Consider the following 25,126-nt stretch of genomic DNA (forward strand, 5'->3'; position numbering starts at 1 on the left):
CGGGGACCGGTTTCTGGCATTTCAGCCTCTTCGGCCCGGCTTGCTTGAATCCTGATGGAGCAGTGAGAAAGGGACTCATGTCTGAGTATACCCTGCCACACCTATAGTGGCCAAAATCGATTTACAAAAGGGGGTGGTGATGAACAGAGTGTCTGAATTGAGCAGACCACTCTTACCCAGTCCAAAGATCAGGGCTTGATCCATCACCGTTATTTATCTCACTGCCCCATCCCAGCTCAGAATCTGGCTATATGCAAATCAGTCTGTCCCTGGCCCAGTGCATCATGGGAACAGGGCAGACTAAACTACCAAGCCAATTCTTTACCAGAAAGGAGACAAGCTACCGGGGACCGGTTTCTGGCATTTCAGCCTCTTCGGCCCGGCTTGCTTGAATCCTGATGGAGCAGTGAGAAAGGGACTCATGTCTGAGTATACCCTGCCACACCTATAGTGGCCAAAATCGATTTACAAAAGGGGGTGGTGATGAACAGAGTGTCTGAATTGAGCAGACCACTCTTACCCAGTCCAAAGATCAGGGCTTGATCCATCACCGTTATTTATCTCACTGCCCCATCCCAGCTCAGAATCTGGCTATATGCAAATCAGTCTGTCCCTGGCCCAGTGCATCATGGGAACAGGGCAGACTAAACTACCAAGCCAATTCTTTACCAGAAAGGAGACAAGCTACCGGGGACCGGTTTCTGGCATTTCAGCCTCTTCGGCCCGGCTTGCTTGAATCCTGATGGAGCAGTGAGAAAGGGACTCATGTCTGAGTATACCCTGCCACACCTATAGTGGCCAAAATCGATTTACAAAAGGGGGTGGTGATGAACAGAGTGTCTGAATTGAGCAGACCACTCTTACCCAGTCCAAAGATCAGGGCTTGATCCATCACCGTTATTTATCTCACTGCCCCATCCCAGCTCAGAATCTGGCTATATGCAAATCAGTCTGTCCCTGGCCCAGTGCATCATGGGAACAGGGCAGACTAAACTACCAAGCCAATTCTTTACCAGAAAGGAGACAAGCTACCGGGGACCGGTTTCTGGCATTTCAGCCTCTTCGGCCCGGCTTGCTTGAATCCTGATGGAGCAGTGAGAAAGGGACTCATGTCTGAGTATACCCTGCCACACCTATAGTGGCCAAAATCGATTTACAAAAGGGGGTGGTGATGAACAGAGTGTCTGAATTGAGCAGACCACTCTTACCCAGTCCAAAGATCAGGGCTTGATCCATCACCGTTATTTATCTCACTGCCCCATCCCAGCTCAGAATCTGGCTATATGCAAATCAGTCTGTCCCTGGCCCAGTGCATCATGGGAACAGGGCAGACTAAACTACCAAGCCAATTCTTTACCAGAAAGGAGACAAGCTACCGGGGACCGGTTTCTGGCATTTCAGCCTCTTCGGCCCGGCTTGCTTGAATCCTGATGGAGCAGTGAGAAAGGGACTCATGTCTGAGTATACCCTGCCACACCTATAGTGGCCAAAATCGATTTACAAAAGGGGGTGGTGATGAACAGAGTGTCTGAATTGAGCAGACCACTCTTACCCAGTCCAAAGATCAGGGCTTGATCCATCACCGTTATTTATCTCACTGCCCCATCCCAGCTCAGAATCTGGCTATATGCAAATCAGTCTGTCCCTGGCCCAGTGCATCATGGGAACAGGGCAGACTAAACTACCAAGCCAATTCTTTACCAGAAAGGAGAAAGGAGACAAGCTACCGGGGACCGGTTTCTAAAGCGTGGAAGGGTATACTCAGATGTGAGTCCCTTGCTCATTGCACCATCAGGATTCAAGCAAGCCGGGCCGAAGAGGCTGAAATGCCAGAAACCGGTCCCCGGTAGCTTGTTTCCTTCCCAGTGTAAGAATTGGCTTTTGTAGTTTGGTTTGCCCTGTTCCCATCATGCACTGGGACAGGAACAGACTAATTTGCATACAGCCAGGTTCTGAAACTGGGATGGTGCAGTGAGCTAAAAAACGGTGTTGGATCTAGCCCTGATCTCTTGACTGGGTGAGAGTATTCTGTTTAATTCAGAGACTCTGTCCCTCACCACCCCTTGTTGTAAATATAGTCATACATAAAAGGCATAGTAATTTACAATGCCAATAGCTTAAAGTCGCGTATATGCGAGACCTATTGCATTGTAAATGCTTGTTGTTAATATATATACTACTGGCCAGCAGCAATTCATACCCGGACAACGTCGGAACGGGCTGCTAGTTTGGTATACATTTTTAGATCAGTGTTTAGTAGAGCTATGGGGCAGTAAGACGCACAGAGCTTGGGATCCTTCCCAGGCTTCGGTATCAACGCTATCTCCGCCATGCCCATGCCAGAGGACGGTCCCTTCGAATCCGTAAAAGAATTAAACAGCCTCAGAAGGTAGGGTCGAAGCTGCGATTGGAACATGCGGTAGAAGGACAGGGGTAGGCCATCCGGCCCCAGTATCTTCCGCAAAGGGAGGTCCCTCATGGCTGCCGTTACCTCCTCCTCGATGATAGGGCCCTCCAGAGTCTCCGCACAAAGTGGGTTTAGTGGCGCCCCCATGTAACTATTCAGGACATCCGCCACCACTTCTGGGGGCGGAGTCTCCCCCTTGTACAGGGCGGTATAGTAGTCCAAAAACGCCTCACATTTATCTCTCCCCGAGATGACCCTGCTCCCATCCGGCAGCTGGATATTGGCTTTGTGGGCTTTGGCCGCACGCGCTCTCAGTCTCCCCGCCAGCAACCTGCCCACCTTATCTCCTCCCTCGAAATATCGCTGCTTCAACGCCAGCAAAGAGTGTTCTGCCTTATTAGTGCGCAAAAGCCTGAGCTGCCCTCTCAGGTTGGCGAGCCTCCGCCTGGACTCCATAGAAGAATGCTCCACGTCCTTTAGCTCAGCCCGCTTTATGTCCTTCGCCAAACTGTCCTCCAACTTACAAGCCTCGCGCCTCCACGCAATCGAGAGAGAGGTGATGTGGTCCCGGATCGTGGCCTTAAAAGCATCTCCGGAAGGTCATTACTAGCGGAGTAAGTGTCAATGGCGGCCCGGATGCTTTCAACGTCGGCTGCATCGCGGAGAATACTCTGCGGCAAGCACCACCGCGCCTCCCGGGCAGGGCAAGCGGCCGGGTCCTGCAGGAGCAGCTCGACATGGGCATGATCAGACAATGAGATATCCGACATGGAAGCTCCAAGCATGTCCCGCACCAGGGCGTGCGAGGTAAATAAATAATCTATGCGAGAGTACGTACGGTGGGCATGAGAGTAGAACAAGTAGTCCCTCAGCCCCGGGGAGTGGTAACGCCACGCATCCAGCAGCCCCAGCTCTGTTATCTGTGTGCGCAGTGCAGAGGACATGGCCCCAGTTCCGCTGAACGAGGTGTCGCTACGATCCGTTTCCTGGTCCCAAACTAAGTTGAAATCCCCTCCCAGTATCAGTGAAGGGTCGCCATATGGAATGTGTTCCCGCAAAAGTGTCTGGAGGTATCTATCCTGCATAAACATTACACAGAGTAAACCGGCGCCTTCCAATCTCCACAGTAACTTTAAGAAAGCGCCCGTCCTCACTCCTAAACGGTTTAGTGTCCCCCCGCCTGAAGCCGGTCCTGCACAGTATCGCCACGCCCGCCGTTTTAGTATCTGCTGCAGCCCAAAATTGAAGAGAATATTTAGGGTGTGCCATGCGCTTCACATCCGCTTGCAACAGGTGGGTTTCCTGCAGGAATATGATGTCGGGATTCTGCTGGAGGAGGTAGCTCCACGTTTGCCTCCGTTTATTGGGGGAGTTCAGGCCCTCGACATTGAGCGTTTAAATCTTTAAGGGACTAGGCAAGGTCGCAGTCATGTTGAGTGCCAAGTGGGGCCAACTCACGCCCCCCACTCCGCCACTGCAGAGACATATGTTATGTTATGTTAGTTACATTTTAATGCGCACAGCTGCTCCAGCGAAGGAGCGTCCTGGCGCAGGGAAGGGTAAACACAACACAACACTAGGTCCGGTAACAAAAGCAAACAGTAAAAGCTAGAAACAATTAAAACAGGAAGGTTTTCAGGGCCCTACGAAAAGACATTAGGTCATTCGAAAGGCGGATTTCCAAGGGGAGCACATTCCAGAGGGTTGCGGCTTTCACGCGGAAGGAGCGACCCCCCATCCGACTAAGTCTGAAGCGGGGGACGACCACCAAGGACTGTCCAAGGGATCGTAGTGAGCGGGTAGGAACATAGGGAGAGATCAGTGTGTTCAGTATTCCGGGTGCCAACTCTCTCAGAATTTTAAAAACCAGGCAGAGAGCCTTGAATTGGATACGCTTGCATATCGGGAGCCAGTGCAAGGACCGCAGGGTGTTAGAGGTAGGGCAGGTTCGAGGCAGACCAACCACCGCCCTAGCCGCCGCGTTCTGGACTCGTTGTAAACGGAGAATCTCGGCTTGGTTCGCTCCTAAAAGGAGAGAACTGGCGTAATCCAACCGCGAGATGATCATTGCTTGAACGACCAGCTGTCTAGTAGGAGCATCGAAGAATCGCAGCAGGGGTCTTAGCCCGCGTAGTACTCCAAAACAGCAGGCCGCCACTCTCTTTGTATGAGTCACAAAGCTTAGCGTGTGGTCAAGCCATACTCCGAGATTCCTGAGTTCCAGGACAGGGGCCGGCGCTGATCCCAGCTCTGGAGGCCACCATTCGTCCCCCCAGTGGTCCGCTTCCCTTCCGACAATCATCACCTCTGTTTTTGACGCGTTCAGCTGGAGACAGTTGTTATTCATCCAGCTGGCCACCTCTCTCAGTCCACTTCGGAACCTGAGGGCATCCTGCTTGGCATCCCCGCTGATCGTAACCGCCAACTGAGTGTCGTCAGCATAGGAGACCATGGTAAGGCCCCATTGCCTGACGACCTCAGCCAGCGGCTGCACGTACAGATTAAAAAGCGTGGGACTCAGCGAGGAGCCCTGAGGGACCCCCAGGTCCAAAGGATGGTACTTGGACTGAAAAGGAGGGGTGGCAACGCAGAAGGAGCGATCACTGAGGAAGGAGCGGAACCACTGCAGAGCTGAACCACAGATGCCAATGTCCTGCAGGCGGTGTAGCAAGATGCGATGGGAGACAGTGTCAAAGGCAGCGCTCAGGTCTAGTAAAATAAGCGCTGCCGTTTGACCTGCATCGAGCACACTTCGCAAATGCTCAACCATTGCCAGAAGGGCCGTCTCAGTGCTGTGGCCAGCACGAAACCCATTCTGCGTGGGATCCAGGACATTCACAAGGGTCATATGCTCCGTGAGGGCCCGATTTACATGGGCCTCCATAACCTTGGCCGGCCAAGGGAGCAAAGATATAGGGCGGTAGTTTTCAGGTCTCGATGGATCCAAAGATGGTTTATAGACACATGAAGGGGCCCTCCACCCCAGCCCATACATAAGGCCACCCACCCACACAAAAAGGAGAAGAGAAAGGAGGAGAAAGACCAGTAAAGAACTAGAAGAGGAAGAAAAGATCAAGAATCCCAAAGGTGGCCAACCGGGCCACACAGCAATGGATGTCAACAAAGGCCAACATGGCCACACTGTACTGTCCCAGTCACAGGGCATCCTATACCCAAGGCTTCAGATGCTCTCAGGGATGTCACTCCTTCAGGAACAGCCCGGGAAGGCCTATAGTCTCAAGGGCAATCAGCGGTAGGATCCCGGTGTCCCCACACCGCTGGCCGGAGAATTGGGATGCAGGTTAAGGGTTCACTACATATAACAGACCCAGGGAGGAAGGAACAGTATCAGCAGAGGTGCAGTCCTCAAGACATAGCAAATCGCTGGTCAATTGGTCATGGAGTAGAAGGGCGTGAAGGTGGTTCTTCCCGGTCCCCTTCGAGGGATCGAAAATGCGCTATGATGTCTTGTTTGGCCTGCGAGGCAGATCGCTCATCAAGGGTAGGGGAACGGCGGTGATGCTGGACAGTGGTCCAAGACGGTTTGGTTGGGACCCGCTCCTGATCCCGTTGTCGAGAAGGGCTGGTCGGTGGCGACTCCGGTAGTCGAAGCAGCTGCGCCGCCTCCCGCTAGGACCTTATTACTCTTCGCTTGGTCTCCCACTGGAAGATGAGGGCAAAAGGGTGGCACCATTGGTAAGAGATGCCTAGTGCCCGCAGCTTCTCCGTCACTGGCCTGAAGGCTTGGCGTCTGCGCAAGGTGTTGGAGGCCAAGTCTTGAAAAATCTGTATCTTGTGCCCCTCGTATCTGAGATTTGGCTTGTCCCTTGCCGCCTTTAATATAGCCTCCTTCTCGGTAAAAAAATGTACCCGTGTCAAAATGTCTGGGAAAAGTCCCGGTCTTTCTGCGGGCCCGGAGACCCGGTGGGCTCGGTCCAAAGCCAGTGGGGAAGCGTCCTCATCCCCCCAGACCTCATGGAGGAGTTGCGCCACATAGGTCATAATGTCCTTCCCCTCTGCCCCAATAGGAACCCCCTGGATACGGAGGTTGTTCCGGTTACTCCGGTTCTCCAAGTCCTCCTGCTTGACTTGTAGCTCTATGTTTTATTCTTCCAGCGCTGCCAGGCGCTGACACAGTTCTTCCTGGTCCTCTGTGTGGGCGTCCACCGTTTTCTCTAGCCCATCTACCCGATCCCCCAGGTCGGTGACTTCCTTCCGAAGTTCCCGCATGCAGGAGTGCACCTCAGATCGCAGGGAGCCAATTTCCATCTTAAGTTTAGACATGAAGGAGGTCATAAATGCCTGCGTCACTGGCATTGAGTCCCCAGCGGCTTGCGGTGGCCCCTCAGCGGTCGTCGACTGGCCTACTTTACCCCACATTGCCACAACAGAGTTGTCCCTGGGGGTCGCCACCTGGTCGGCTTTACCCCCTTTGGAACGAGTCATCGCTAGTTCTGCTGCGGCGGGCCGGCAGCCAAGCAGCGCACTCTGTATCTGCCAGGAGTTGTGTGCCAGGGAGGGATCCCCGTCCAGCCCCAAACGCCGCAAGTCCTATCTATCAATATTTAAGGAAGCAATTAGAGGACCAGATGCGCAGTGCCCCCCCCCCCCACCTCCCAGGACTCAAGTACAACCTCCCTAGAGGCTCTATCCACCCCAACCCCCCAGAGACGGGACCACAAGAAGGACGTTGTTAACCCCAGGGTCCACCCCCCTCCCGGGCCATCAAATTCAGGGAGCCGCTATGCAGAGGTCCAGCCCTCCCCACCAAATAACATGGACCTCCCCTGCCCCCCCTGCAGTAAGCAATCAAGGAGCTCAGTATGTCCAAGGAGTTTGTGCAAGTTAGTCCAGGGGTCACGCTATCCACTTGCTCCACAACCTCTCCCCCCCCACCTTGGGAGCTTCTCCCTAGGCGCCTCCTCCCCCAACCCGGGCAGTGTGAGGCGCCTCACCAAGACCAGGGCTAGCCCCCCAGCGACTGCACGAGACCCAAAGTGCACCAGTACCCCATGCACCGCAACGTAGACAGACCAATGTGCAGGGGCCGCCCAGCAGGGGGTCCTAATAGAGGGGGTGCTCCGGTTCACGCCACTCCTTGCTTTCCTATCTTGGCCGCATCCACAACACCCCCAGCTCACCAGTTTCAAGGGCAGCCTCCACTTGACCTCCTCACACTATAGGGTGTAGGCCCTCTCAGCGCCACCACTGCACCACCAGACCACCCCCAGACTCCTTTCAAGCCCCAAGGTAGCAGTGCAGGTGGAGGAAGGGGGCCCCAGCTGCAACACCAGTCTCCGGGGGCAACAGAAAGTCAAATCTGGGTCTCAAAATGGCGGCGCTTACCTGCAGGTCCCTCGGGGCCCGCCACTTACTTCAAGGCCCTCTTCTCTCGCCTCCTCCAGGCACCGCTGGCCCCCCTGTGTCAGGGCCCAGACGAGTCACTCAGGCAGCGGGTGAGAAGGACCTCCACCAGGGCCCACACCGAGAACCAGCTCTCGCCTTGCAGTCTTCCGGCCCCAGTTAGCAAACCGCCCCTCCGGGCAGCCGCGGACCAAGGCCGGCCCGTGCACCAGCTCTCGTGCCGCCCCAGACAGCACCTGCCGCAGGGGCGGCCACCGTCTCGTCGCAGCGTACTCCGCGGGAAAGGCCTCACCAGGCTGCACCGTCGCCTCTCACCACACCTCTCTGTCGTCCTCTGCCGCAGCTAGCTCCCGTCCAAGCTCCGCCGCTTCAGGCCCTCAGTGCACCACTGCCAGTCCGTACCCCACAGCCTGCACCAGGCTCGCGGTGGGGGCAGCAATCTCGTCGGGCGGGGACCCCAAGCAGCCCGCAGGGCGCGGGTCCAGCTGCTCCTTCTGGCTTCACAAAATGGCAGGCTCAGCTCCCAGGGTTGTCGTTCGCGGCCGTTGCCAGCCCGTAATTGCGCCGCCAAGCAATCCGCTGCTCCCCACGGGTGCCCCAAGTCGCAGTGGTCGACCTTCACCCCCGGGGCCGCTTTATAGCACCCCAGCTCTGGTTTAATTGCTCATAAAGGCGGCGGATCACCGGAGCTCCTCAGGGACACGTCTCACTGCATCGCCGCCTAAGCCACGCCCCCCTCATCCACCTTTTGACGAATATGTTCTCATGGAACTTGGTGGTTGTTTCGCAGACCCTCCTCCGATGGAGTATTGCTTTTGTTATCTGTTCTAAGTTAAGGAATCTGTGGCTAGATGGCTTTATCAGATGGAAGAGTTACTTACCTTCGATAACGATATATCTGGTAGAGACACAGTCTAGCCCCAGATTCCTTAACGTCCGCCCATCCTCCCCGCTCTGCGAAGGCCTTTTCATATGGTGTTTTTCCATCTAGCCCAACCTTTTCTGGTGGCCTTGGTCTTCCGGTGTTGTGCTCTTGCACCCCACACTGGGGTAGGAGGTGTTTTGTTCTGCGTGGGGCCCTTCGGCCTCCTCTCCATCCTAGTGTTTGGTTGGTGGCGTGTTCTCGCACCTTCCTTTGGTTCAGGGAGTGTTCCGTTTTCGAGCCCTTTTGCTCTCCACTCCGTCTACCTTTTTAGGTGGTTGAGGTCTATACATTTCACTGCCTTCTCATGTTGCTCCACATGTGTTCCTCACGCGTGGAGTTGTTCTGTTTTTTAATTCCCACCCACTGCCCACGCCTGTGCCTCCTTCTTTCTATGGCAGTCTATTAGGTTGGGTTCTCTTTGATGCTACAGTCCTTTAATCTCTGGAGGGTGTGTGTAGTGAACTTTCTGGTGATCGTTCACTTCTAGTCACTTGTCTTGCAACATTTTGCTTCAATATGGTGGTTCTTTTAATTTCCCTCCTATGGTGACAAGCTGTGCCTGGCTTGTCATATCTTTTGTGCCGCGGCCGTTACCCCTCGAGGTGGGTCACGGTTTGGCAGTTTGTTGGGCCCTTGCTTGCAGCAAGTGCTCTGTGGGCTCCCTTTAGTCCCTCCGGGTACTGGGTGATTATTCAACTTCCTATTGTTTCTCTTTTTTTATCTTTCTTATCGTTGTTGTTTCAACGATTTAGCTCTTTTTTAACACACACTGTTCCTCTGCTTCGCAGTTTTTGCACGGCTCCGCATTGTGGCGCGGAAAAGTTTCCTTTAGAAAACTGACGTCAACACGCCGGGAGGGGTATATCTGGCTCCATTGACGTCACTTCCTTGGACAACGTCAGGACGGAGCCAGGTGACGCGGCCTCCCGGCCTGCAGAGGTATTGCTGGGGGAAAAAAGATTTTCTGGATCCAGTCTGACGCCTGGGGGAGATAATCTAAGTTAAGGACTCTGCGGCTAGACTGTGTCTCTACCAGATATATCCTTACCGAATGTAAGTAACTCTTCCTTTTGAAGCATGGGATGCGAGGGAGTAGACTTTCAAGTAGAGTTGTATGTTATGATATTGATACATTTGATGATGTTGTAAGTGAGTAGACTCGCAAGGGCATTCATGTAGAGGTTGAACATTGTGAGGAACAAAGGTGGAACTATTGGACACTGCAGATGATAGGGATCTTCTAGGATCTGGAGGTACCCAAGTGAACGATCTGGTTGCAATTGGATAGTTAGGAGTACCAGTGAAGTATGATGCCATTGAATCCTGTTCAAGCTTTCTGGTTGTGGATGTGGCCCGGACAGTGCTGAAGCTAGCTAAGAGGTCAGATAATATCAGGATGCAGTGGTCATTGTTGTTTGTGGTCAAGAGGTTATTGTTTACGAATTCTAAAGTAGTTGTCTCTGTTCGGCAGCTGTAATATAAGTAAGTGATCATGCAGGAGATGATTAGCTTTGATGCAATATGAAGTTATAGGAAGGAACTTTGAAGGAGTTGCGAGCACCTATGATGTCTGTGAGAGGCATGGGTTAGGTGGATGACTATTGTGGGTTGCAGAATTGGGAGATGGAAGTAAGAAGAGAAGCAGGCTGTGTGCTGTCAATGTGTAGTCTGATCTGTGTCTTTTGACTGACTCAGTCAATAGCGTTGCACTTATTACCTCAATTTCGGATTAAAGGTAAGGCCGGTGGTTGATGCAGTGCTTGATTGTCTTGTTGAACATTGTGATTCTGTTGCCAACTTCATTGATTTGGTAGGACTTGGTTGTGGCTGATGTGATGAGTGACCCGTTTGTTAATCTAATGAAGTTCAGAAGCACAAAGTCGTTGAGTGTCATGATTTTCTTGCATGTTTTCATGTCTGCGAATGGAGTGTGTGTTGTTAGCATTGTCTTTAGAGTTCAAGGATGCTGATGTGTTTGTCTTGTCTTATGTTTTAGTTGAAGCATGAGCGCTGACACGGTTTTCCATACATGTGTTGAAGTTGTTTGGAAGGTTGTGGATATTAGATGTGGAGTGAGTTTGAGCATTTGATTGCTGATGGAGAAGTCTATGAAGGATCTGAAATAAGACGACTACAGTTAGATTAAGATGCATGTATGTTTTTACTGTTTTAAAGCGATTTCTACCAGATGGCATTAAGGGCCAAAATTGTACTTGCCAAATGTTACAATGTAAGTCTTTCCTAGGTTAATATTTAGCATTTCTCTAAGAAAAGTTATACAAAAAAATCTAAAGAGCACTGCAATAACACTTGGGAGTTGTCTCAAATCACCTTGTCATCAGACTTGTCCTGACACATTTCACTATAGCTCATTTGCTGTATTCAACAAGCATCTAGACGCAATAAGAAATTATTTTTATTTAAGAAGGTTAAGTTGAATCATTTTATTACTTCACCTTGATAAATACGGGTAATACCCAGGAGCAAAACATGTCATCTTTTATATCTTTCTTAATAATAAAATTATTCAAGATGATTTAGCCAATAATCTTTCAAGTAGATATATTTCAGGATTCCTACACTACATGCACACAATGTTTTCATCACAGTCAACTTGGCATTTTGCAGGTCTTCTGTTGGTCATTGGCTGCTTCTGTTCTTGCTGGGCACTCCAGCTCCTCATCTTCCACTGGTTACTGCAGGAGGGTATTTTCTAGGGAATATAGGCTTGCCCCCAGTGTGTGAAGAGGCCACAATCAGCAAAGTGTAGCCATTGACAATACATCTGGACTACACTGGTGCTACAATGCCTTGTCAAGGTCCAGATACAGGTTCACTGTGAAAAAACAGGGCATGCCAAAACAACTAACAGGGCAGGACGGCTCAGCTTTTTCAAGCCACCCAGAGGACATTTCTCCAAAAAACATTGAGCTGGTGGTATTGATAAGTTGTGTTTCCTTTTCCTTCAGCCAGAGTAGCTTTGTCTGTTTGCACCAGGTGTACAATGTGCAAAGCAATATTTAGACATCGGTGATGCTAGAGTAACATGTTTGTTCACACTACTCTTGTCTAAAATGTAGGTGTGTGAAGCCTCATATTAAAAACTGATCAGAATTGTATTCACCCTCAACAGGTGTAACATAGGGTCACCCCAAAAACTCCATAGCTTATTCTCATTTCTGAGGTGGTATTTCATTCTCTAAGCCTGTAGGTTTATGTGTGTTTTCAGTCATTCAATTGTCCTGAATTGTATATTTGTTTTGCTTATTTTAGCAAAGAAGGAACTGTACCTGAAAACTCCAATTGCCAGAACATTGATCCAGAACAAGTTTATCAACTCACTGAAGAAGTCTTAACATTCCTCAGTAAGTCTGTAAAATGTTGGTTAGAAAGTAGAACACGTATTACATTCTCCCATATTTCACAAATATTTTTTACGGTGTTGATTTACATTTCGTAGTGCCCATTTTGTTTGGCCCCTCAGTTCATCACAAAAATGTAACCTTTGGCTATCCTGTTGACCATCCGCAGACAGTCCCTTCAGGCATAATAAATGTTAATAACGCAGTGTGCAAAAAATGTTTTACAGTGTATCTCTCCTGGGATCAGTGAATACATAGCATGTGTTACTGGGCAGTCCTGTTTCAAACAACTTTATGAACGGGACCAAACCTCTAAAACTCAGGCAGAAAATTTGACATTGATAACTAGCGCTGGAGGATGAAGTCATTTAAGCTTTTCTAAAGTTAATTTTGTTCAGAGTAAACCATTTAACGGGGTGGGGATGAAGAGAAGAGTTTGCAATGAGAAAGTCTGCCTTCATAGATTTTGCCTTGCATTTTGAGCCTTTTCAGTATTGTATTAGCTTGGTTAAAGGTTTTTGGCTGGTGATGTCAGTTTTCTTCAAATGAATATAAATGAATGCCAAACCATTGCCTCAAAAGCAGCATCCAAATGTAGTTTATAATTTGGCTGTAGAAATGTTTTTACAATTTGAGATAATTCTGTGCAACACGTTTTTACTCACTACATCCTTGCTAAATAAAATGAGTTTCAAAATACAAAAAAGAACAAAGTAAGATGGGGTGGTCCAGGGGAAGTCACTGATAGTTTTAAAGTAGCTAAGGGGGTTAGACAAGGGTGCGTGTTGGCCCCCACCCTTTTTTCTTTGTTTATTAATGGGGTGACCAAGTATTTTTCTAACTACCCAACGGATGCGCCCACCCTTGCTGGAAGGAAAATTCCCCTCCTCATGTTCGCGGACGACACGCTTATTATTTCTAAAACGAGGCAGGGATTGCAGTCCGCCTGGCCCGTTTTGAGTGTTTCTGCAGCGAGCACGAGTTAGAGGTGAATGTCAGTAAGACCAAATTCATGGTTCTGCGAGGCCCCAAGGCTGTGAAGGCCAAGGTGTCAATGAGCGGCGCCATTTTGGATCAAACGGAGGTTTTTACATACCTGGGTGTCACATTAAGTGAGAATTTGAGCTGGAAACCTCAAATGGATCTTATGACCCTGAAACACGCGCAACTTGGGGGAGCCTTATTGAAGGAGTATGCAAAATCTCTCACCAAACCCATGGCACCGTTGGTTAAAATTTATGGTTCCAAGGTAATTCCTGCAACTATCTACGGTGCCGAACTGTGGGGGTATAGTGATTTATCCTCTTTGAGGGTGGCTCAGAATAGGTTCCTGAGAATGGCAACTGGTCTCCCACAATCGACACCCTGCTTACCCCTGCAGCTTGACCTAGGTGTCAAATCCATAGAGGATGAGGTATGGTATAGACCACTGGCGTTTTGGCGGCGCCTGTGGACTACACCTGAATTATCCTTGTTCGCTGAGGCCATTGACGATGTGAGGGGTCTTGAAGGGTCTCACAGGGTACCCTGGTTTAGTCACCTCAGGAGGCTCTTGAAAAATCTAAATTTGGAGGCATTATGGGTTGATCCAGCACGCGCGACCTTTCCCTCAAAGAAGGCACTCAAAGATATTTACTGGCATTGGATTACTGAGAGGAGATCCGCTATGGTTGATGGTCCTACCATGACACTGGAATTTCTGGTTGTAAAAGATGTCCCTAAATATGAAGCTTATTGGGACTTAATCACCAAGCCAAAGGATCGCAAACTGTACCACCAACTACGAGTAGGCTCGTTACCTGTGCGGGGGCTTACGCACTCTTGGACTACTGGTGGTAGTGATAAGTGTCCCTTCTGTGTAACAGCAGTGGAAAATATTGAACATCTTTTTTTCTGCTGCCCTATGTATTTGTTACCCAGGAAAGTTTGGCTTTTACCAGTCTGTCGGTTACTAGGCACCAGCTCCGCTCTTGCAGCGTTTAGGATTCTTAAAACTGATACTTCCCCCTCCATCGCTATTGGTGTAGCAAAATTTGTGAGTTGGGCGTGGTCAATCCGAACCCGTAACCTTGGCAAATGATGTTTTTTTTATTATATAGTTTTTATGACTATTTGTTTAAAGTAGCACTGTTATTATGTAGCAAGGGGTCTTCTCGTTCATCAATGTTTAAAAATGTAATACTTTTCTTAACTTGTTTTTAAATGTAATGTATTTATTATCTTATATGCAAAATGAATCGTTTTTAAATATATATGTATTTGTCTTTTATGATGTGAATCGAATAAAGACCTCTTGACTGACTGCAAAAAAGAACAGATTGACCTCCACTCTGATTTGGTTGTGATCTGACCTTAGGATTAAAGGTTGCTATTGGCGGAGATAGCTGAAGCTCTGCTGTTGGAAGCCTTGCGGTTCCCCTACCTTTCAATTGCCTGCGGGAACCATGAGTTAAGCAGGAGGGTAGCCACCAAACTGAAAATTAACCACTCTGGCCTAATTCCGAGTTTGTCAGAGGAGTTACTGCGCCACAAACGTGATGGATATCCTGTCCGCTTTATTACAAATGCATTATATACTATGGGCCTTGTAATAAGGTGGATTGGAAATCTGTCACATTTGCGACCGCGTACCTCTTCACTAAACTTTAAGTCAGGCCTGAGGGGTGATTTGGGTTCTGATTGAAGGAGTTAAATCCTTCGCTATGGTAGAGTCCTTTATTTTCATACCGAGGGTACTCTGCAAGCTAAATTTAGAGATGTCTGCCAGCCCAGCGAACATCTCTTAACCTTGGCAGGAACCGCTGTCACTTTGGTTCCTGTCAATGTTAGAAGGATGGTACAGTCAAAATGAAGGTGCTGCATGTCAACGTTTTATCATGTTTTATATTTTCCAAAACAAAATCCCATAGTGGGATGTTGCTTTTCAAAATACAAAAATGAATGACTCTCACACCATAGGAGTTTCCGCCCATGGTATAGGGGGTCATTTTGAAGTTCACTGCCCTGGCAGTAAAAACTGGCCATTTGGCTGCCCACTCTAATCGAGTGTACTGCTGCATCGCCAAATTTTACATAAACCTTATTCGGTCAGGCCATCGGAGGAGTATGTCAGAGACAGTAGTCTCCACCGCTGACATACTTAAATTCTGCCTATCTATTTAGGAGGCCAGGCAGAGTCTTAGTTTGGCACACTAGGTACTCCGTCGCCGCTGCAACAGTACCCTCTCTGCAAAACTCTAAATCAGCCCCTCAGTTTTTAAACACCAAATTTACACCAGGACAACAGGAGCAATGAGACTTGTTTCCACAGGGTGAACTTTTTATAGGCTGGACAGTTGTTAATTTTCAAGAGTTGTATGACTACGGTGGTAAGGCTCATTTTAGGATTTATTTTTCTAATAGCCACTGCATCTTGCAGTTCTGAGGGATGCTGGGCAGAGTTATCTTGTTCGAAAGTATACCTATCATAAGATGGGTGTTTGAAAATATATAATAGGGTCATTGGTTGAGTTAGTCTTTTAGGCAAGGGTTAAAGGGAGATTGAAGAGATTAAGTCAAATTGGGTGGTGCTACTGGGTACTTGGAGAATTCTCTGAAACCACCCCTGTCCATTTATATGTAAACTAGCAGCCCGTTCCGACGTTATGAATTGCTGCCGGCCAGTAGTATATTGTTTTGTGGGATTTCGTTTTGATAGCATTTCTTATCTGTGACAGGCCTGTAAAACGCTCCGATTCACAGTGCACTGCTGATGCACTTAAGAGTGCGCGTTCAGTAGTGTGTGAACTCGAGTTTCCCTACTTTATTTTTCCTTGCAATATTATATAGCGCAAACTCGACAACATGGCATGAGCACAATTTACATTACAGAAGAACACATTAATTTGTGGTAGGCACGGGGAGACAAAGCGATTTGCCTGGAATCACAGGATGTTGAGCTGATGCTGAGATTCGAGCGTAGCTCCCCAGCTCTAAAGTTCGCAATTCTAGAACTTGTGGCGGGAGGTGTGTCTAAAAGTGTATGTCGGTGCTGGCCATCGATGAGAGAGACCTGTGCATTTTTCAAATCGGTGTTGAAAAAATGTGAGTATGTTGCTGGAGATGTGGGCCGCCGTGCCAACTATGTACTTACCGGAGGAGGGTAAACACCCATTATTACGCAACTTTCTTTCCGCATACTTTCATTATGAAAGTACCATGACTCCGCAATGCCATTATAGCGCATGGCATTACATTTTATATGCTTTTACCACGCATACATTTACAACGAAATTTGTTGTAAAGGCATGAATGGTAAAAGCATGTTTTTTTAATGTTTGGATAAGGTAAGTATGGGTATAGGGGTATATGTTTTGGGGTACTGAGGTATATGTTTTTTGGGTGGTATTTTAAGGGTTCAGATAGTTTTGGGTTATGGGGTATAGGGGTAGTTTTAGGGTTTAGGGATAGGTATGGGTTTTGGGGTACAGGGGTATTAGGGTTCAGGGCTAGTTTTGGGTTTTGGGGTATAGGAGTATTTTTAGGGTTCAGGGCTAGGTTTGGGTTTTGGGGTTCAGGGGTATTTTTAGGGTTCAGGGGTAGGTTTGGGTTTTGGGATACAGGGTTATTTTTATGGTTCAGGGCTAGATTTGGGTTTTGGGGTACAGGGGTATTTTTAGGGTTGTGGGGTAGGTTTGGGTTTTGGGGTACAGGGGTATTTTAGGGTTCAGGGGTAGGTTTGGGGTACAGGGGCATTTTTAGGGTTCAGGGCTAGGTTTGGGTTTTGGGGTACAGGGTTTTTTTTAGTTTTCAGGGGTAGGTTTGGGTTTTGAGGTACAGGGGTATTTTTAGGGTTCAGGGCTAGGTTTGGGTTTTGAGGTACAGGGGTATTTATAGGGTTCAGGGCTAGGTTTGGGTTTTGGGGTACAGGGTAAATTTATAGGGTTAAGATGGGTTAGTGTTTAAGGGTGTTGGGGTATTTTTAGGATTAAGGGTGGGTTATGATTATGGGGTGCAGGGGTATTTAAAGGGAGCAGGGTAAACACCCGGAGCTGGAATGTACAGAACCTGGGAAGAAAAAACAATGAAATATTGGGCACAACGCTCGCTTTTTTTTCCGTAATCCCGCGCCCCGCACACGCCCATGCCCCCAGCACACGATATGAGACATGGCATGAACGGCGGAACGTACCACACGCCCCCAGCGTTTGTCACGCCCCCAACACACGGCCACAGCACAACGCAGACAAGCCCACAAGGGACTACTTTGCTGGCACGGTTCTTTTACCATTTAAATGTATATGGTGGGTGTCTGCATAGCCTATGTCCTTCTGCTGTAACTGCCCTTTCCAACGCTGTATTGGGTGTTGTGATTGGTGCTGTGGTTCCTGAGATTACCCGCCTCAACGGTTTGGGCTCTCTCTTTATTATATTAAGTATAGATGTAAGGAAACTGTCTCTTTGCAGGTTTCACCCCCACTCGTTTCCCCCTGTTTTCCTTCTTTTAACTACTAGGTGCTGCTGTAATGGCTCTGAAATGCTCTGAGCCCTGCTAATCAGGGCTCAGTGTATGCACTCTCCTTTTAAATGGTGTGTGTTTAATTGGCCTATACCCAATTGACATAGCCTAACTTACCTGTAAGTCCCTAGTATATGGTACCAGGGGTACCCAGGGCCTGTAAGTTAGAGTATCCCCTCAGGGACTGCAGCACTTGTTTTGCCATGCTGAATGAAAAAACGGTTTTAAACTGCTAACTTGACTTTGTCATTTAAGGTAATGGCAAACACAGTTCTTCCTTTTTTTTTTAAACATGTTTTTATTGGTTTTACAACGTGTACAAAAACAGCGGTTTCCATATATAAAAGGATCCACAAGATACTTTCCATGACAAATCCGGACATGACATATTCAATGTACAGTTTCATTTTGTATATACTTAGAACATTAAAATAAATCAACTCAAAACCCACCCTGTTAACCTTCCCCAGGTTCATCATCCTCCGAGTCATCTAGGTCTACATCAGCAATAGGTTTGCATATATCCCCTCTATAAGTGTTCCAGGCCGACCACACCTTGGTCCATTTCCCAGGGCATTTCTTGTTTATATAGAGTCCGCTCTTTCTGTGATCATTGTGGCATCCATGTCTCTACACCAAGACTCCAACAGTGGTCGGTCAGCCGCCCCCCCATTTTTGTGCAATGTTACGTTTAGCGATCATGAAGCCTAGCGTCGCCCAAGTTTGACCATGTCTCACAGTTCTTCCTTTTTAATATAAAATCGCCCCTAAGGGTAGGCCTGTCAAACCCTAAGGCGCAGGGTGCTGTATATTAACAGTTGGAATTTGTACTTTTACCTGTTGCAGCAGTATAAACCCTCAACTGTCGTTAATACTGTAGTAAGACTAGTAAACTCATAGGAAAGTACAGTGTTACAAGCTGACATCTTGCTAACTTCTGACTGGGACTATTAGAGTGGATACTGTAAGGTGTCAAAAGAATCAGGGCATTAAATCCTATTTAATAGTTTAATTCAGTTTATAGTCACTGGTGGGTAAAGTGCAACTTTAGAAGTTGCCACTTTAGTTGCCCAAGATATCCAGTGCCAGTTTACGGTTGCACACGAAGACTGTCCTCACAGACAACCTTCTCTTTTCCTGGGGAGACGGTAAATGACTCCCAGGAAAGGTAACAATAGAAGCCTGCCACTGGAGGAAGTGTTAATTCCTTGTGGCAGGAAGCAGCACAGGGTGTTGGCCCAAAAGGCGAGCTTCAAAGAGGACGCCGCCTCTGAAGAGCAACTAGCAAGCATATGTGAGAGGGGCTGCTTATTGTGTAGGCAGAGAGGCCAGCACTTGGGACAAGGCCTGGAAGCAAGTTGTCCAACTTTTTTTCAGGGCTGTGCAGCCCCCTTGATAGCCACACCTCTCTTTTGGGCTAGGTAGCTCTGGACGCTGAGAGAGGGGTTTTGCCATGTTGGAAGTCGGCAGAATGGAGAATATTGGGATAGCCAGATGCCACACTTTAGAGGAAGTTGTCATCGAGAGGGAGGGAACCCAGTTGTCCATTGGCTACTGACCGTGTCCACGCTGAGGGCATTTTCTGGGCATTAAAAGGGCACCACTGGCACCCAGAACTCAGATCTTGACGGACTGAAGAAGAAGAGCGAAGGACTGTCATGCTGCACAAGTACCTGACAAAGAGAGGATGCACCCTCATAGACTGCACCTGGTGGGTAGCAGAGGAGAAGGGACTGTGCCTGCTGTGTCCTTCTCGTGGAGAAGTCATTTCCCGAGCCCAGCTAAAGCAAGAGACCTCAAGGGTGAGTTGGCTGACCCGTTTGCAGCACAGGGCCATAACAGCTGAAAAAGCCTGCTGGGGCAAGTTGGTAGCCCATATCTAACCACCTCTCCTCACTGCTGTACAGCACAAGGGATCAGAACCCGCAGCTCAAAGTTGCCCCTGAGTCTGCTGAACCCGGGGGTGTTGTAGAAGTGCTGCTTGGTCACCTAGAAGGCAAGTTAACGTCTAAGAATTATTTCCGCCATGACCGCGATACCAGGCGACTGAACTTCTGCGAAGACAGAGAGAACTTCGCAGGATGTTTACCCCTGTTGCTCGGATAACCTCAACAAGCCTGTGAACTGAAGAGTAGCTGCAGGAAGACTCCTGTCGACTGCATTGCATCTGTGAGCATCTTGTTTCCCTTTCACCAGGACCACTTCCATAGGAGTCCATGGAAAGGAGGCAAATTTGTCTGGAGCAAACTGAAGACTGCATTTTCCTTTGAGGTAACTGTTTCTGAGGACCTTGCTAGTCCCCCTGACGGGCTTCCAGACCAAGTTTGTCACCTAAAGTAACTCAAGGTAATCACATGGATACTTACCCACGTTTTTCTTCAAAACATTTTTATGTGACCAATGCTTGTTCATAGTTAAGTGGAAAAAGCATATTGGCTGTTCAAGTGGACCTTTTTAGGTCGAGGTAATATCGGCAGACCGGAAGTCCGAGATTTAATGTTTCTTAGTGTTGGACTATTGTCCCGCCTCTGTTTTTGCCTCTCTCCCATTGGCTGGCTTCTTAAACGGAGGCCAGCCATTGGAGGAGAGAGCTGTCCCTCCGAATAGGCTCCGTCTTTTTCGGATTTGGGGGCATAAGTTTTGCTGTTCTTTAGACAGTGACGTTGTCTGTCACTCAGAACCACAAAACCACGCCCCCGATTCCGAAAAATTCTGACGCTTGCGGCCGCCAATTTTTTTTTTTTCACCCGCAGTGAAGGTCCAGAGGAGAGCCTCCTCCTCGCAGCACCGCAGTGAAGGTGAGCAAACAGCGCTTTCAGGAGCTGCTCGGGTCCGCTTGCCTCCCCCCCCATTCCCTCTGCCCTCCTCCGTCGCATTCATACCATTTCTGCTTAATGCTGCTCCTCAAATGAGGGGAAAGTTGCCACCTTTCCGTCGTTTCAGAAAACAGGCTTTCTCATGATGCATAGGCTTGCCCTGGGACACTTAGTATGGAAATGGCTCGGGAAGCTTCTATTTTTGGAACTGTTTGCCCGAAACAGCCCCGCCGTCGCCAATGGGTGCCCTGCTGCCTGCATTTGCGCCTCTGATCTTCTCAGTTGTGTGAAAAGAGAGACACTCATACACCGGCCCTCCCCTCCACACATTCTGCCCCCCCCCCACACACACATTGCACACCAAAAAAATAAATCTCTCCTCTGTTCTCAAACTTTGAATTGTTAAAATGCAAGACTTTGTTAATAAAGTGCAGTGTCTGACTCTCCCAAGATGTAGATGGCTGTTGAATGAATTGTGTTCGCTAAGAGTGTTGGCGGTGACTTCTGGGTTCATAGATGCATTTGCTAAAAAGTTGGGCTCTCTAAGCCGGTTAATGCAGTCAGCCACTACCTTTGTTGCTAGAAAAGGTTGTTGTTGGTCTATGCATCATAGAGCGTTGCCATGATATTGTGCTCTCAACATCTTTTTGCTGTGTTCTCCCCTTCAAGAGGAAAGCGTCATAGATCACAGGTAGATTTTAGGTACTCAAGTTTCAGGCAACAATTGTTCAATAAGATTTCGCTTTAGAGAGAGAAAATCCTTTTTTTTTTCCTTGGGGGTTTCTTAGAACCTCAATTTTTCTGTGTAAGACAGTGTGTCTTTCAAAGCACTCTCGATCGATCACGAAGACTTCCCTGGTGCCATGCAGCCCCCTTGTAGTCGAAGGCGTTTGATGAACCTTTGGGGTCCCGTAAATTTGCAAGCTAAGGCTAACACAACACCGGCTCTTATAGGGAGTAAGTTGTACTTCACAAGAGCGAAGGTGGGGACAATGTATGTAAATGTGAATATATTTGGGGTAGGTATGAAGAAACTACTGTTGTCACAGCCAGTAGGTTAATTCTGACCGCTGTAGAAGCTCTACAGGGGGCGACACAGTGGGCATGTGAATTAACATTAGGGAGTCAAGAGGGAACTTGAAAGGGGTTTAACAGGAGACCAGAGTCTCCAGCTTAAGTGAAAGGTGTTCAGTACACATCCCAATAATAAGAAGATCAGTGTATATAGTGAGTGAAGCGGAGCGGGTAATAAAGGCCAAAAGATCAGGAAAGTGTAGAGGGAGTTTAATAGACAAAGGACCAGTATGAATCTTGTGCTGAAACGTCGCATGTGAGCGTTTTAGGAAGTAACCTGCTAGAAAGAGAGAGGGGTTAAACGAAGGTGAGAATCTTGTTTTTAACAGATCCATGTGTATTTATATTTATGTATATGGTATTTGCATAGTTTGCACCTAGCTGAGAGCTATATCTGGGCAATATATATGTTGCTGTATGTTGCTCTTTTCACCATGACTTCCTACTTTCCAGCGTAGACACGAATCTCATTAAAGGTCCTCATTCCATACGGGGGTAAGATCAAAGCATTTCTCTTTGAACAAGGAATTAATAGGATGTTAATAAGACACTGATTGCTTCAGTTCAAAGGACATTTCTCCCTATATGTGTGCATTAGTGCATATATCTATTGAGGTTTTTATATGATGCTGCCCTACCGGTGTTAGAGCACTCTATAGTACAACAGCACTACCTGATAGCCAGGCCTACAGTTATAGTTGAACAGGTCTTCTTGCAACAAGGGATTTGAGCAACGAATAATAATATGGTAATATGGAGGGGGGGGGGTGTTAGGGACTGACACTAGTAAATCATTGCTATTTGTTTGTTTAAGATATGCAGGTAAGTGCTACATTTTTATGTGTTGGTAGATAGCGTTTCTACCTCACTCTCTCTCTCACTAACTCACTCTCTCTCTCACTACCTCACTACCTCACTCTCTCTCTCTCTACCTCACTCTCTCTCTCTCACTACCTCACTCTCTCTCACTAACTCACTCTCTCTGTCTACCTCACTCTCTCTACCTCACTACTCAACTCTCTCTATCTCACAACATCACTATCTCACTACCTCACTAACTATCTCTCTCAATACCTCATTACATCACTACCACTCCCTACCTCACTCTCTCACTACATCACTCTCTATCTCACTACCTCACAACTTCACTCTCTCTCTATCTCACTACCTCAATCTCTCTCTGTCTCACTACCTCACTCTATCTCTTTCTATCTCACTACCTCACTCTCTCACTTTCACTACCTCACTCTCTCTCTCACTACCTCACTCACTCTCTCTCTCTCTCTAACTAACTCACTCCCTCACTCCCTCTACCTCACTACTCCACTCTATCTATCTCACTACTATCTCACGACTTGCTCTCTCAAAACATCGCTACCTCACTCTCTATCTCACTACCTCACTCTCTATCTCACTACCTCACAACTTCACTCTCTCTCTCTAACTCACTACCTCACTCTCCCTCTATCTCACTACCTCACTCTCTCTCTTTCTATCTCACTAACTCACTTTCACTCTCTCTTTCACTACCTCACTCTCTCTCTCTATCTCACTACCTCACAACCCCACTCTCTGTTTCTATCTCACTATCTCAGAACATCCCTCTCCCTCACTACCTCACTCTTTCACAACCTCACTCTCTTGGTCTCTCACTACCTCACTCTCTATCTACCTCACTCTCTCTATCACTAGCTCACTCTCTCTCTCTATCTCACTACCTCACTCTCTCTGCTAATGCAATAGGTCTTGCATATGCAAGCAATTAAGCTATTGCCAATATAAATGACAATGCCATTTATTTAGGGATACAAAAAAAATAAAAAAATGAGCAATGCCAATAGCTCTACCTATAATATTGCAGAGACCATTGCATTGTAAATGCTTGTTCTATTTGGTGTTTGAAATACATAAAAATACAGTCTGTTTTTAGGTCGAAGCCTGCGTTGCAGCGGCGAGAGTTCTTGTAAACAAGAAGGGGCATGAAAGCACGCCCCTTCTGCCATTGGCCGGCCTCGCGAAACGGAGGCCTGCCATTGAACAATGCCCCTGTTTGGATGATTTGTCCGGCTGAGATCCCCCTCTCGAGGACTCTGTGACGTGACTTACAGTGTCGCAAGCGTATTCTCTGAAATATCGCCATGGCAACCATGAGTCAGGTCACCAGTCAGGGAGGGGCGGGATTAATTATCGCGTTTCCGGACATTTTTTTTTTCTTTCACATTTTTGCAGGCATTCCTACGCATTCCTCTGCGGTGGAGGAGGTAGGGGAGAGGCGGTGCTGGTTATTGTATCCGTCACCAATTTTCCTGTTGCTGGTCCAGGTCTACAAAGGCTACGAGCACCGTGTATATCTGCCCATTTGTATTTTACGTACGTTATACTTTTTTTTAATAGAGAAGTCGTGTTTTACGGACATCGTGATAGTGGCCAGGTGTTCTTATATTATACTTGTTATGAAGACGTCAACTTTCTGTAATGCGTTTGATCCCGCTATTCCCCGTAACAGATGCAGGCACGGTTCACAGTTTGAGAAGTTTCAAGTGTTTACTTGTTACCCCCCACCCCGCCGATACAAAGTTGTCATTTATTCCCTTTCGCTGTGACGTCAGACGTGACAGAACATAGAGCAGGTGATGAATTCGATTGATGGGCATACAAATTGAAGCTGCATTACAGTATATAACGGCTAGGAAAAGCTCACAACAAGAGACAAAACACAAAACATATATTTATGTGACTGGTCTCACATTTGTTAATGAGACGCGACTCCAGGCTTTGTAGAATGAGTAGTGCCAAACAACACAATGGGAATTAGACTACATACCACCAATGATGTACGTAAGGAATACAAGTAGATGTGCGACCCAGCTAGGTGCGAGATCTTTACTGGCACCTGGTTCTGAGGATTAAAACCTGTTAACAACTGCAGTGGAAAGGCACACGATAACGTAAACAAGCAATATATGCACGTACGAAGTTTTAGTATAGATATTGTTTTTTTTTATCTGCAGATGCCTTCATTAGAATCTGTGGGTTACTTAGCAGATACTACTGTAAAAATAACATCTAACTTGGTGAAATTCATATATTATGGCTACAGCTACACGGGACGAGTGTCCCTCCAGATTTCACTTCAGAACAATATAGCAATATAGCAATGTCCCTGTTTCTGGATCAGCCCAGACGGGCCTCCGTATGAGACGCTCTTTCATATGCTGTTTGCCTTTTGCGTCTCCTTCACAGATGTGCACATGTTCTCCTCACAGGCTCCGGTGTCCTGCCCCAGACACACACACGCCAGCCCTCCCTTTGACCCTCCAGACAGCGGTGTACGCCAAGGGCCTCACTTCCGTGCTTTGTTTACCTGCCTTGTTTGCCTCCCCTGTATGTTTCAAAGGCGCCTCGGTCTGTCGGAGTAGGGGGGCATGGGGGATACACATGACTTGTTTTAAGACCCCGCATGGTCTCCTTTCAGATAGAAACTCTGCTTCTCTTTCCCCACTGAGAACATGGATTTGGAGGCCCGAGCCCTTAAAGTAAAATGAATGAGCAAACAGACAGCGAGCCCTCCGAAGAGAGAGAAAGGATGTGGATTGCGAGCATTTGACACGGGGTGATTATCTATCCCAATTGCAGGATTTGCTGTTCCCTCTTTGTCATGCAAACAGGAACAAGCATTTA

The 25,126-nt window shown here is 47.9% G+C and overlaps 1 protein-coding gene across 2 annotated transcripts in view; it reads left to right on the forward strand.

Moving 5' to 3' along the window:
- The window catches only part of LOC147706850 (exportin-5-like), a 2,308,032-nt gene that overhangs the window by 1,429,492 nt on the left and 853,414 nt on the right, over window positions 1-25,126 (forward strand). For both annotated transcript variants that reach the window (XM_086926017.1, XM_086926018.1), the window contains exon 26: window positions 11,970-12,061. In XM_086926017.1, coding sequence (XP_086782143.1) covers window positions 11,970-12,061 — 92 coding nt within the window. The remainder of the gene's footprint in view (window positions 1-11,969; window positions 12,062-25,126) is intronic.

The sequence above is a fragment of the Lissotriton vulgaris genome, chromosome 6, assembly GCF_964263255.1.
Source record: "Lissotriton vulgaris chromosome 6, aLisVul1.2, whole genome shotgun sequence".
In the NCBI taxonomy this organism is placed as follows: Eukaryota; Metazoa; Chordata; class Amphibia; order Caudata; family Salamandridae; genus Lissotriton; species Lissotriton vulgaris.